Consider the following 12,841-nt stretch of genomic DNA (forward strand, 5'->3'; position numbering starts at 1 on the left):
TTATAACACGTGTTTATCTGTTAATACTAAACATACTCTAACAGGATGTGGATGTTTAAGCACCTGTCCATTTCAACACCAGGGTCGCATATTTAACAAAAAAAATCTCGGGTGCTACTGATTACTAAAATATAATTATAATATGCATGTGTTTATATCTATGTAACATATATCCTGATATAATATAGCCTTAACGAATTAGTGAAAGAAAATTGAGAAGTGCTAAGAAGACTCTCAAAAGTAAAATTTTTCATGGACCATCTATTATCTCATTTTTTTTTTTTTTTTTACATAATATTTTATAATATTAGTATTGAAATTAATGCTAATGGTGATGTGGTAGAGATTCTCACTTTAAGATTGTATCCTTAGCATTTCTCATGAAAATTAATCTTCTCAAGTGGAAGGGGAACTTTGGGATCATTAAACTTAGCTTAATCAACTGAAGGGTTTCACCCGTATATCCATAAACGTATCCCCCTTGCTATCAGCTGCTTTATCGTGGGTAGAATGGTGGTTGGGCTGTCCGTCCATCCAACTCCACTAGAGTGAGTTAGTTATAAGTAAAACGTCTTTCTCTTTCCCTGTCTGACAATTTAAAATAATTTATCAGTGGCGAAGCCACATCAGGCCAGAATTGCCCTAGCCTACGTGCCGCTTTTCTCTTTTATTAGACAAATTTTCTCTTGTTTTCTATAAAATTAGAGTGCAGAATGACATTTTTAAGGTGTTAAAATTAGCTCCCAGCAACCCTTGTTGTAGTGCATATTTAATGTACCGTTAAGGAACAAAGTTGTCCAAAAATATATATACCCGCAAGATGACCACTGGAAGATGAACGAGATTTGGCTAACTTGGACATGTGTCCAATCGTGATTGGTTGGCAGCAAGAGTGGCTGCTGAATCTTTCAGTAGCCAAGTCTTTTCCCTAGAAGATTTAGATAGGTCTCCACATAATTGTCAGAGCATGGATCAAAAGAACTGGACCTGGCTTCTGCAAATTTAGCAGCAGGTCCTGCTCACACCCAATCCCGGTTGAACACGTGTTAAAGTTTTGATTAAAAAAATCAAAAACTTGGACATGTGTTCAACCGGAATTGGGTGTGAGCAGGACCTGCTGCTGAATTCTTCAGCAGAGAAGCCTTTTCCGGATCAAAATCATCATCCTGCACCATGATATATAACATCGGATCCCAGTTAATCATTTAGTTTGGACGCTTGATTAACTCAGTCTAATATAATGTATATTATATTCCTTTGAGCTCTCTAGCTAGCTGCAGATATACTTGCAGAAGATTTTGAGAGAGATTTAGTGGCTTCTGATATTGTTTTGCAGGGATTTCTTCCGCTGTTCTCGTCACCCTCATTTTCATAGTTGGATGTTGTGTTTGAATATGAGAACCCAACTACCGCTGGTGACTCCAAGAAGATCACGTTTGCCACTGCCACATTTTTTGGTTTTTATTATTCTAACGAGTCTAAAGTTGGGGATTGTGTGGATTTAGTGCCCTATAGCACTCAATGCTATGAATGTTTTAGCTGTTGTTTGATTTCTACAACTGATAGGTTTTATATTTTTAATTTCAGCTTTTCATTTTTCGTACCACTAATTGTTATGTTCCATGAAAAAAATTGCTGAAGTTGACTGAATTTTTGTAATTACCGTTGTTCCAAGCATAGTCGTTTCTGAATAGTGTCATTCTATCACTGTTGACTCTAAAGGGTCCAAGTTCTTCCATGGCTCCATATCCAAAAGATGAGCATCCTGGTCCTGAATATATTTTCACAACAACAGAAATCATGCACATGAATTTATTGGAGGTGTGTAGCATGAAACTGTCTTCTGATACTGAGTGACAAGTCAGCATTGAGGTGTTAAAAGATTGCATGTCAGCTTTGAGTTGTTGAAGACGGTTTAGCCAGTTAATTATAGTGAGTACTTGGAGCTAAAAAAGTTTTAGCTCTAATTCTGAGACTATATAAGAGATGTGAACTGTTGATGGCATTGTTGTAGCATAAAATTGTGTCATGTAATGGTAGTTAATAACAATTTTATGGTCAAACTGTCATTAGACTTTATAACTTCATAAGTAGTTGTGGCAAAAACATTGAGAACTGGCCAAAATGTACTTCGTTCTTGTCCATTTTTGTTAATTTTGATTGTTTGTTCTCTCTCGTGTGTCTTGTATGTGCTTTCTTTTCATGGAGAGAGAAAATAGTATGGCCTGTACAAGTGGAAATCAGAATATACAACACATTACATGGCTCAAAACCATTCAAACAACTTAGTAACAGTTATTTTTAAACCTTTAGAATCTGCTGGCATGGACATAAAATATCTTCATTTAGTGGTGGATCCTATCATCCTAGCACTTTTTTAAGATTAGACACAATAATTTAGTGGTGGACATAAAATATCTTCATTTAGTGGTGGATCCTATAGTATGAAAAATTTTATTTAAACTCATATAACCTCTTTTCACCTTCAGGTTAAATTTTAAATATTAATTGTCTATTTTACCATGTTGCATAATTACTATTAAGTACTAAATAAAATTAATAATAAAACTCAAATCTATCAATAAACCCACACACTATAATTAAATCCTAGCATCACTCTTTATTTATCCTACAATTATTCCAGCTAAACCCTAATAGTTCTTATAGAGAAAAACAAGTTATTTATTTATTTATTGATAGATGGTGATTTTGAAGTTTTAAATCCTTCAATTAATGTAGAACTCGATTTATAAATATTTTATTCGTTTGATTTAACATTTTTTAGAGGTTAAAAGATGAGTTTTTAGGTTTTAATTTTTTTTTATCAATCCTGCATAGTACCCTTTGTTAAACTTTCTACAACAACAAATTGTTGCAGACATTCTCCCAGTGTCTGTCTGTACCCCAAAACACCATCCAAGACGATTTCTACTACTGCTGCTACTGCTAGTACATGTATGGCTGCTGCTGTCCTGTGTCCATGTGCCCTCCAATACGATTTACATTTTTCTTGTAATTGATCAATGCTTGAAGACACTGATTTAGGAAATGAGTCATCCACAATCACTCCAGATAAAGAATTAAATAGCTAACAAATCCACCTACTGAACCTTGCCTGATACCTTTTCAAAAGCTAAAATCATTGGATGGCTGCACAATGTCATTAATAGAGTTAAGAGTCAAATGGGTGTAAAGATAAATTTGCATATTGAATTAGGTTTGTAAAGGTATTTTAGGTAGTACATGGTTTAAAGGGATATTAATAGTTTAATTAAAAATCAAATGAGTGCAACAAGTAAGTTTGGTGTAGAAAGAAATTACATGAATTTAAATAAAATTTCCCTTATAGTTTTTATATTTTTAATTAAAAATCTAACAATTAAAAAGTTTGAAATATCCTATACTACAAAACACCATAATTTTTTTATTAAAAGGGATGATGTCTCATGATTTTCCACAAGAATTATACCACAAACCGTGTTTGATTTATGTATATTGGAAAACACACTACGTACATACAGGCATAGTTAATTGGTGCTCAAGAGTACAAGATTATTTGGAAAATTCTTGCAACGCGCAAGTGTTGTCCACCTAGCTCGCGGGGTGGCAGGCCAGGAAACATTTGGGATGTAAACCCCCATGCATTCTTTTTTACTTTAAGCACTAGTTACATATATCGTGGCTGTTTATATCAAATTTGGTTGATAGCTAAACAACAAACCGATCGATATCGATCGTTTAATAAGTCTATTATTATAGTAGTGAAATTATCAGAGAAACGGAAAGGTTTACTTTCAACAACATTGATATTGTTTTCAACTTGGTAATTACCATGCATAATCTGTCAAGTGTGAGGTTTTATCACAAAAAACCTCGATATTAGTTGAAAGGGTTAAGATATTTTTTTCTCATAAATACAATCAATGTGAGATATTTCAACAATTTTATCTAATTTCTAAGTATTATTTTCCCTTAACGTAGTACTGCTGTCACAAATGATGTTATCCATCAATCCAACGATTTGTTGTTTTCCTAGAAAAAAACCTACAACTTGCTCCCAGTGGTTATATAGTTTTTTGTTACAAATAAATGTTTTATTAGGAATGACCCAGAGTAGAAGGATTCGAAAATTCAAATTATTCAATTTTTAAATTTTGTAGTTTTTATCAGCCCATCTCATTAACCCCCTCACACACAGATTCGCCCTCATCTCTCTCGATCGATTGAAGAATATTAATACGCATATATACCTCCACGATAACATAATTAAAAAGGTGAGGAACTTATAGGATAGATGAATAATTGTATAGTAACACTTCAAAGCAATATTTACCTCCATTTAACCATAGCACCAATGGTTTAATTAGTTGATGAATCCTGCGGCGACTCTACAAAGTAGTAGAACAATGCTCTCCCAGCTTTCTGGTCCACAGTAATATACCCTGCATATTGATCAAAGTTTACACCTTGAGGTTGTCCTGGCAAAGAACCAATCTTATCAGCTTCCTTCAACCCATGTTGGAGTCCAATATAAACCGGAGAAAATTGGTCTTCTGCAACATTGAAGACATCCCACAAGTCTGTCCGAGTAGGATTCGCAGATTTGCAAGATTTAATAAACTTGTTGACGTTGTCGATCGATTTGGTTGCCGTTGCATGATATTATAAGAAAGGCTAATAGGTAGCTTGACAGGAGAAGCAAATGTGTAAGCAGTGAAAGCTTCATGATCTCCACTATTTATGTTGTCTGAATATGCTGGTGAACTAGTATCAAACACTAGCTTATACCATTTGTAGAAATAAATTTCAAGAACTGAAAGTTTGGGATGAGAATGCTAAGGCCTTAGCTTTAGGGACAACATAAAGCATACTAGGAATGAAATACATACAATGGCTAGAGACAATGGCTAGGTACAATGGCTAAAACAGGAATACAAACAATGGCTAGAAAATTATGAAAAATATTATTATTTAACACATCCTATCATTGTCTCGAGAAGATTTTCTTTGGACCCATATATGCGGAAACAATTGAATTTGATAGTTTGAGTATTTTCTTGATTGGTTATTTTCAAAAGTTACAATATACAAATATTAATAGGAAAGAATCCTATAATTGATTCTTATTATTGGTACAATTGATACAAAGCTAAAAAGTAAATATCTAGCTAATTGATACAACCAACACTAAGTAGGAAGGTACTCATTCCAACATATTTACTTAAGTCAACGTTGATTGGATGCTAATCTATGCAAATATCTTGTACGTGATTGACTTTCTCAATACTGTCCATCAAATTGGAGAGTAAACATCGTAAATACTAAACTTGTCTAACAAAAAACAAAAGCATTCCTTGCCTATGGCCTTGGTAAAATGTCTGCCAACTGGGATTTGGATGGAACGAATCCAGTGACAATCTTCCCTTTCATAATCTTATCTTGAACAAAATGGTAATCAATCTTAATGTGTCTTGTTCGTTTATAAAACAAGGGATTTACAACAATATGGAGAGTTGTTTCATTGATATCACAAAATGGGGTGGCCGGCCAATGATTTTTATTCTCAAATCATGAAATACCTTTCATGAAGCACTCCACTTCTATGCCAAAAAATACTTTAAACTACCAAGATCTTTGATACGAAACTTCGTATTTAAAGAACTTTTAAGACTATCAATGGCATGCAAATCATTTCATGTAATCAAAATGTGGTCAACATAAATGAGAAAGACTGTAGAGCACTTTCCTTGTTGCTTGGTAAATAAGGAATAATCGGCCTTGGACTAAACATATCCCGCAACTGTATTTTCATCGTAGCTTTGTGCTAAATGAGAATACAGTTGTTTATTCATTTATAGTTTTGTTTTTTTTTTTAGTACATCGATATTTTTTACACTAAGAAGAATGAGAGCTCGGCAAAGCCACACAATGGACAATCTAATTTGGTATCAAATTCGTTATCTACGAGATTCGAATCTAAAACCTCTCACTTCTAAGTGAAGAAGAATACCACCAGACCATAGTACTGAGTAGCTTTATAGTTCATATTAAAATGCCACATCTAAAGATTCTAAGCTACGACTCATGTGTCCATTATATCGTAGAACAAGTGTACTTGTGCTTTGAATGCCGCAGTTCCAATCATTTGATTGGATAATTAGTTTAGCAAGCTTGGATCTTTTTTTTTTTTTTTTTTTGGTAAACTCAAGTTTGGATCTTTTTATTATTTAAAGGAACTGGTAAACCGTGGACAAGTTTTTTAGTCCGACGGTCACAATTATTTAATTCTACTATCTTATGTGTTATAATATAGATAAATAGTCAAGTTTATATGTCATGGTTCTAGAATTATAATATTAATAAGTAGATCTACTTATTATAATATGAATTGATAAATAATATTTCATGATTGTATAACAATTATATTGATATGTTTTCTAATGTACAATAATCTTTTTTAAAAGAGAATCAAAAGATAAAAAATAAATCAAATGAGAATCAAATAATAAAAAATAACAAAGGTGTAATATCAAAGAGAAAAATAGTGTGCGAAAATCGTCGCTTTTCTATTTCATGTAGATACATATGTGAATTGTGACATATTGCTCCTCTTCAACCCCACTTTCAATCGTTTTTCAACTTTTACTTCATATTATTAAGTAGGAATGTGAAGCTTGTATTATTTTCTAAATAAAAGAGATAATAAACATCGATGTAGGATATGAAAACCCTAGAGCTCCGGAAAAGTAAATATTATTGAAACTGAAGTCTAAAGCCTATTAAATTGGGCTTATATTATTGAAAACACCTCATAAACCAAATGACTATCTGGCCGAGTGAATAGCTCCACATTCCATACGACGGCAGCGGTGCCGGCGGAAAATGATGTTCTTGGAATTAGGGAGAGGGAGGGGGAGGGAGAGGAGGAAGCTGTCCTTGAAGGAAAGATGAGATCAAGGTGAGTGCTCGCTCTGGTTGGTAGGTGGGAACCATGAGCCCAGCTCCCCTCACCGTAGCAAATGTCAGCCCTTCGTACCCAACCACATATCCTCCGACCTGGATTACCATATGTGCCAATAGGCCAAACATGATCGTGGGGAAATTAATTAATTAATTAATTTATCAATGTACTTGGACATTGTCTTCTCTAATTATTATTTTATTCAAATTATAATATGTATTTTTTTTAGTAATATATATCTTAGAATTAGGATATATATTGACTAAATCATCACTTATAACATAATACATAAACGATACACCACTTAACAAGCGTTCCAAATAAACATATAAAAATTTCATTGGGCATCCTACCATCCTTATCAACAAAAGAATTAAGTGTTACCTCTTCAGTACTAGAGTGCCATGGCCTCCAGGGTGTCTGGATTGGTAAGTTGAGGATGTGTAGGGCGTATCTAGAAGATGTGACTGAAAAGTACCCATCGGTGTCTCCACTGCGAATTGCATTCAACATAAAAACTAATTAGTTCCCATTCCATCTGTGATCATACAATTTAGCAAATATTATAGAAGCTTAACAATTCAAGCTCAAGGTGCCTCACCTATATATCCACAAGCTTATCCCACTTTCTATGAGCTGTTGTATTGTGGGTAGCATGGTTGTTGGGCTGTCCGTCCAATCAGTATCACTAGTGACCACAAGAAAAGGTTAGATGTGTGTGTGTGTGTGTGTGTATTTATTCTCGATGGTCCAGCACTATACATTTCAATTAAGTTGATTTGTAGTTGTGAACCAAGGTGTGAAATCTTGCTGCTTTTTTTCTTGGTGAAAGTGAAAATTTGCTGCAGAACAAACAGAACTTTCTTATATATTTACCTGCAAGCAGTCCACTTTGTAGGTCTTGCATGAAGAGCAGATTGCACCTCGGCAAGGTTTAGATAGGCCTCCACATAGTTGTCAGAACATGGATCAAAATCAGCAGCAACCTGATAATGCATGTAACATAAAATCCAAGTCATAATTAAGTCCTTGCAATTGATTCATAGTGTATGTAACCTAATGGGAAACAGCTCTCCCTTCAAACAGTGTTGACAACAGGAAAAATGTTAAAAGGATTATATTTTCTGGTCAAATAATTAGCTCAAGACAGCCAGGGGATGTTTGGGACTAAATCTAGAAAGACTAAAAGTGTTTTTTGGCAATCAAAAGTGTTATGACTGAGTATGGCAAAAAAAATTAAAAAAGGTACTATTAGATCATGGAAATGTTTCACGGAGAAGCACTTGTGATATGCTTCTTTATGTTGCAGAGATGCTTCCCATAACATCTCTAAGTGTTTTTCAAGAATTGCATGTCTTTTTGGTAAAATTCAAACATGCATATTTCTAATAAAAGCACTCCTTATGAGCATAAGTGTTATATAAAAAACAGAGCCAAGGCCTTATTGCCATTTGATCACATCAGCCAGCTTCATGCCAAACTGTTAATAACACATCAACTATCAAATTATATACGGTCAACAAATATGCTCAGAAGAAGATTTTATGTATCTTTTAATTAATAACCTCTGATCAGATTATTTTTTTTTTGTTCTTTTTTCATGCATTATTTTGTTAAAATCAGTTTAGAGACTTACAGAACCAGTTGAGGCAGATTTGGGTTCTGAATCGTCCTCTGATGTTGGGCAAACTGGAGCATATATGTTGGCAATATCAATATATCCTCCTAGCTCCATGCTTGCTTGAGACAGATATTTACTACACTCTTCGGAGGGATTATCACCTAAATTAGTAAGGTTACAATATTTGTGTATTCCTGCATTGGTTTCGTCAGAGTTGAGAGCATGCGTCCACAAATTATCGAAAATGGCTAGTAGAGCGGTATTATCATCGATATAAGGATTCCCAATCTGCAAGTATAAAATAATTAACCATGCATTAATATCATCGGTATATTGAGTGATGTTAATTTGAAAGACTTGTATTACCATGCAAATCCTTATGTTGCCAGTAAATTATTGTGGACCACACCCATGCGTTCAGGTGAGAAGACTCCATTATGAAATAGATTAGCAATGTGGAGAGTAGGTTAACTTTTTGTAAATACATGCAATGCAAGGTCCTTTAATATCCTAGCATGGAATTTCTACTCTCAAACATCACTTACATGTGGCGTTACTTAAGTCAAACACATAAACAACACATAGGCCATTGGCCTCAACAGTACTACTCCACCTATGAAGCACAATGCACACACGTACTCCATGTCACCCACCAATCCGTGTTGTCTTTGTGTTAGGCTTGAATATTCAGCACACATAAGAATGTGAGAGGAAGTGAAGAAATGTCCCAGTTTGAAAGTATACCAACATTGCAGGTGCAAATAAAGAATTAGACTACTACCTATATTAACTACCAATTAGTTTTATGATAAAACCTCAACTTCTTATACTGTATTACTATAATACTATAAGAGTAGAATAACATAAGCATTTTTGTGATAAAAAAAATCTCATGGTTTAGCATTAGGACGCAAATAAATCCAAATTAATCGAGTACTCACTGCAATTCCTTTGAGATTGATTTGTGTTTGATTGGTGACATTGTTGTTAGAGAGAATGGTGTAAGCAAGTTCAGGTGCGTAATGGCCTGCATTACTCTCTCCAGTGATGAACAAATCCCTGGTTTTATATTGGGGAAATCTCTCCAACCAGTTTACAAGGAAAACGTAGTTGTCCTCAGCTGTGCTCTGATCACCCACAGTTTTATAGTCAGACGATGTATTTGAATATGAGAACCCAGTCCCTAACGGAGTCTCCAAGAAGAGCACGTTTGCCACTGCATGCCATTCATTTGTTCCTTTTATAATCAAATCTACATATCGACTTGAGACGCTATTTTACATTAGTTAATTAAGAAAGAAGATATAATTAAGGTGCTACATGTATGTAATACCGTTGTTCCAAGCATAGTCATTAGAGATTAGTGTTTTGTTGTCACTGCTAACTCTGAATGGTCCTAGTTCTTCCAAGGCTCCATATCCAAAAGGAGAGCATCCTCCAGGTCCTGTGACGGAGACAACAATATTACTTTACCCTATTTACATTTGAAATTACTTGTTTCAGAGATAGAGGAGTAATTGTGAAGACTTCGGATAGACCAGCTAGAAGTCCACTATACTAACCGCACTAACACTGCCCTCAACTTAAATACATGTGTAATCCAATATACATAAGTGTTGAGTTTTATCACAAAATGCTTGAGTACAATTAGAAGTGAAACCATTCAATATAAGTTATATGTTATTTAGTCATGTTTTCGACGTGGGACTTGTTAAAATTTTAGTAACATTTACCTCCATGTAATGACACCACTAGAGGATTGGTTGAAGAATTTTGGGGTGACTCCACAAAATAGTAGAACAATTCTCTCCCAGCTTTAGGGTCCACAGTAACATAGCCTGCATAGTGATTAAAATTTACTCCTTCAGGTTGTCCTGGCAAGGCATCAATCTTATCAGCTTCCATCAACCCTTCTTGTGATCCGACATACACCGGAGAATAGTGGTCTGGTGCGACATCTAAGCGATCCCATGATTTAGAATGAAGAGGATTTCCAGATTTGCGAGACTTGATCAATTTGTTGAGGTTCTTCATTTGGTAAATGGTAGCATTGCATGATAATATGAAAAAGGCCAACTGGTAGCAAGAGAGAAGCAACAAACATGAAAGAAATGAAAGCTTCATTTTTCACGATTTACTGCTAAGAACAGACTTGGGGATCTGATATATTGACTAAACCATAACTTCAATTTATAGACCTAATAAGCCATGCAAGTGCTTAAGACGAGATTACTTAGGCGTTTACGTGTAATTAACTATGTATTCGGATTTGTAAATTTTTTAAATTGGAGAAACCAATGCACTTCACATTGTAAATATAGGCTAATCCTCGAGTCTCATATGTTTGTTTTAAATGTGTGTACAATTACAAAGTAGTTTCATGAGTATGTTCTTCTTGTTCAGTTCTTGCACAAGAGTGCTACTAGCTTCAAATGCTATGGTATATCTCCTAATATGCTTCTAACATATAAATCATCTCAATTCATTTGCTGATACTAGCTTAGCAGCCTACATATCTTTCAATTAAAACTTAGAACGAAAGAACTTTTGCTAATGATGTATATTGGAGAGTGATTTTGTTGGTGTTTGAGAGTGCCAACTTGGGAAGTTGTGGACATATTTGAGAGAATTTTACAGATGTTTCTGGTAGTGACTGGCACAAAGAATTCATATGCATATGGAGTTAGCACTTTAAAAACAAAAATAAAAAAGGAAGATTACAAGATGACTTTTTCGGAGTCATAAACATAACTTTTTTCCTTCTATATTTAAATTACTTTTATTGCAAAGATTTTGTACCGAAATTTAGAGTGATTAATGAAAAGCACTTAGAAGTAATTCCTAAAGTAACTTTAAATGTGTTTTTCCAAAAAGAAATGAAAAATGCAGTCCAAAAACACTTTTTAATGTTTTGTACAAAACACTTTTGATGAAGTCAATTTTAGCCCTTACAAAAATTGTGTCAATGGAGAGATTCTTTTGCGAGGAACTCTGAGGTGGTGAGTTATGGAGTGATGTGATAGGGGAGTGGGGTCTTATATGAGATAATGGTGGATCTCAAAACAGGAGATGATAGACTATGGGAGATCTTGTGTTTAAAATCCGTACAGATACGTAGACCGGATGTTGGACATTAGACTCTCTCGTGCCAAAGGGACTACTATTTGTTTTAAATGTGTGCTACTACTATACACTTGTTTATCTTAGTATCAACATGTTCCCTCCAATCCTTGCTTTGGTGTTTAATTCCTTGCTCAAAGCTGAAGGTAATCCTTCAACACAACCAAGCTAACTTTGTGGCCCAATTCTACTCTAGACGTAATCAACAAGCCTGCCAAGAAGTTGGATCAGAAAGTTATTCATGACATACGACTAGTTTTGTCTTGGGAGCACATGCACCCGACAATTTCATCACCACACCCAAAACTAAAAAAGATCTTCGAAATCTTAACATACAAACAAACAAAATAAAGAAGGTTGAGGCTTGACTACCCTCCACTGTGGAGGGCCAGCATATAAATTAACAGTTCACCTGAATTAATTGCTCAAATGTGAAACCAGTTCTTTTAATTTACTTGATCGGAAAATGACTGCATAATTTGGGGTTGGAATTTGGATGTGAGAGCAAACAGTTGATGGACATTGTTGGTTGCGAGAGAAGAAGTAGATATACAATTAGAGAAATAGTAGAAGAAAGACAAATAAGCAGGGACCAGTACTCCCTGGTTCAAGCTGGCAAACCCTAAAAACATATAAGCAGAAAATGACGGGTCCTTGAAACTTTGAACAACCTCTCGAGATTTCTCATTGTTTACTTGCAGCTTTGTCGCATTTCCCGTCCTCATCACCCTGAGAAATCTTGGACTCTTCCTCTCTACTAAATCCACCACCAATATTTAAATCTTTGAGAAGCAAAAAGGCCAAAAAGAAATCTTATATTATAACCAAGGTTCTGAAAAACGCTAGGCGCTAGTCTGACGGCGGGCTAGCGCCTAGCACCTAAGCAGCTAGGTGACGCCTAGGCGGATTTAGGTAAATTTCTTGTATATCTTGTAAATAAGTGCATATTGACACTAACAAAAAATTATACTTGTATGAAATCCATAGATAAGATAATAAAAGAATGATAAAATGCAAAAAGAGTATCCAACAAGTCCAAAATTTAAAAACACATTAAGCATATATGCCATGTAACCATAGTGAGGAGTATTGTAGGATGACACATGTACAACAAGTTCACAATTTAAAACAACATAAAA

The 12,841-nt window shown here is 34.7% G+C and overlaps 1 protein-coding gene across 1 annotated transcript; it reads right to left on the reverse strand.

Moving 5' to 3' along the window:
- Nucleotides 1-6,897: 6,897 nt before the first annotated feature.
- LOC137726622 (serine carboxypeptidase 1-like) lies at nucleotides 6,898-10,706 on the reverse strand. The gene is made up of 8 exons (XM_068465563.1): nucleotides 10,316-10,706; nucleotides 9,916-10,026; nucleotides 9,524-9,798; nucleotides 8,598-8,870; nucleotides 7,838-7,947; nucleotides 7,563-7,649; nucleotides 7,346-7,454; nucleotides 6,898-7,056 (listed from the first exon to the last, which is right to left on the reverse strand). The coding sequence occupies exons 1-8, from the start codon at nucleotides 10,704-10,706 to the stop codon at nucleotides 6,898-6,900; spliced, it is 1,515 nt and encodes a 504-aa protein (XP_068321664.1).
- Nucleotides 10,707-12,841: the final 2,135 nt, after the last annotated feature.

The sequence above is a fragment of the Pyrus communis genome, chromosome 1, assembly GCF_963583255.1.
Source record: "Pyrus communis chromosome 1, drPyrComm1.1, whole genome shotgun sequence".
NCBI classification, from domain to species: domain Eukaryota; kingdom Viridiplantae; phylum Streptophyta; class Magnoliopsida; order Rosales; family Rosaceae; genus Pyrus; species Pyrus communis.

Excerpts from the sequence above, each read along its gene's own strand:
- LOC137726622 (XM_068465563.1), bottom strand. The coding sequence starts at position 10,706 with ATGAAGCTTTCATTTCTTTCATGTTTGTTGCTTCTCTCTTGCTACCAG. Across the intron at positions 7,650-7,837 it reads ACAAAGTGGACTGCTTGCAG|TGATACTGATTGGACGGACA; the intron begins GTAAATATATAA and ends TGTGGTCACTAG. Across the intron at positions 7,455-7,562 it reads ATAAGCTTGTGGATATATAG|TGGAGACACCGATGGGTACT; the intron begins GTGAGGCACCTT and ends TGCAATTCGCAG.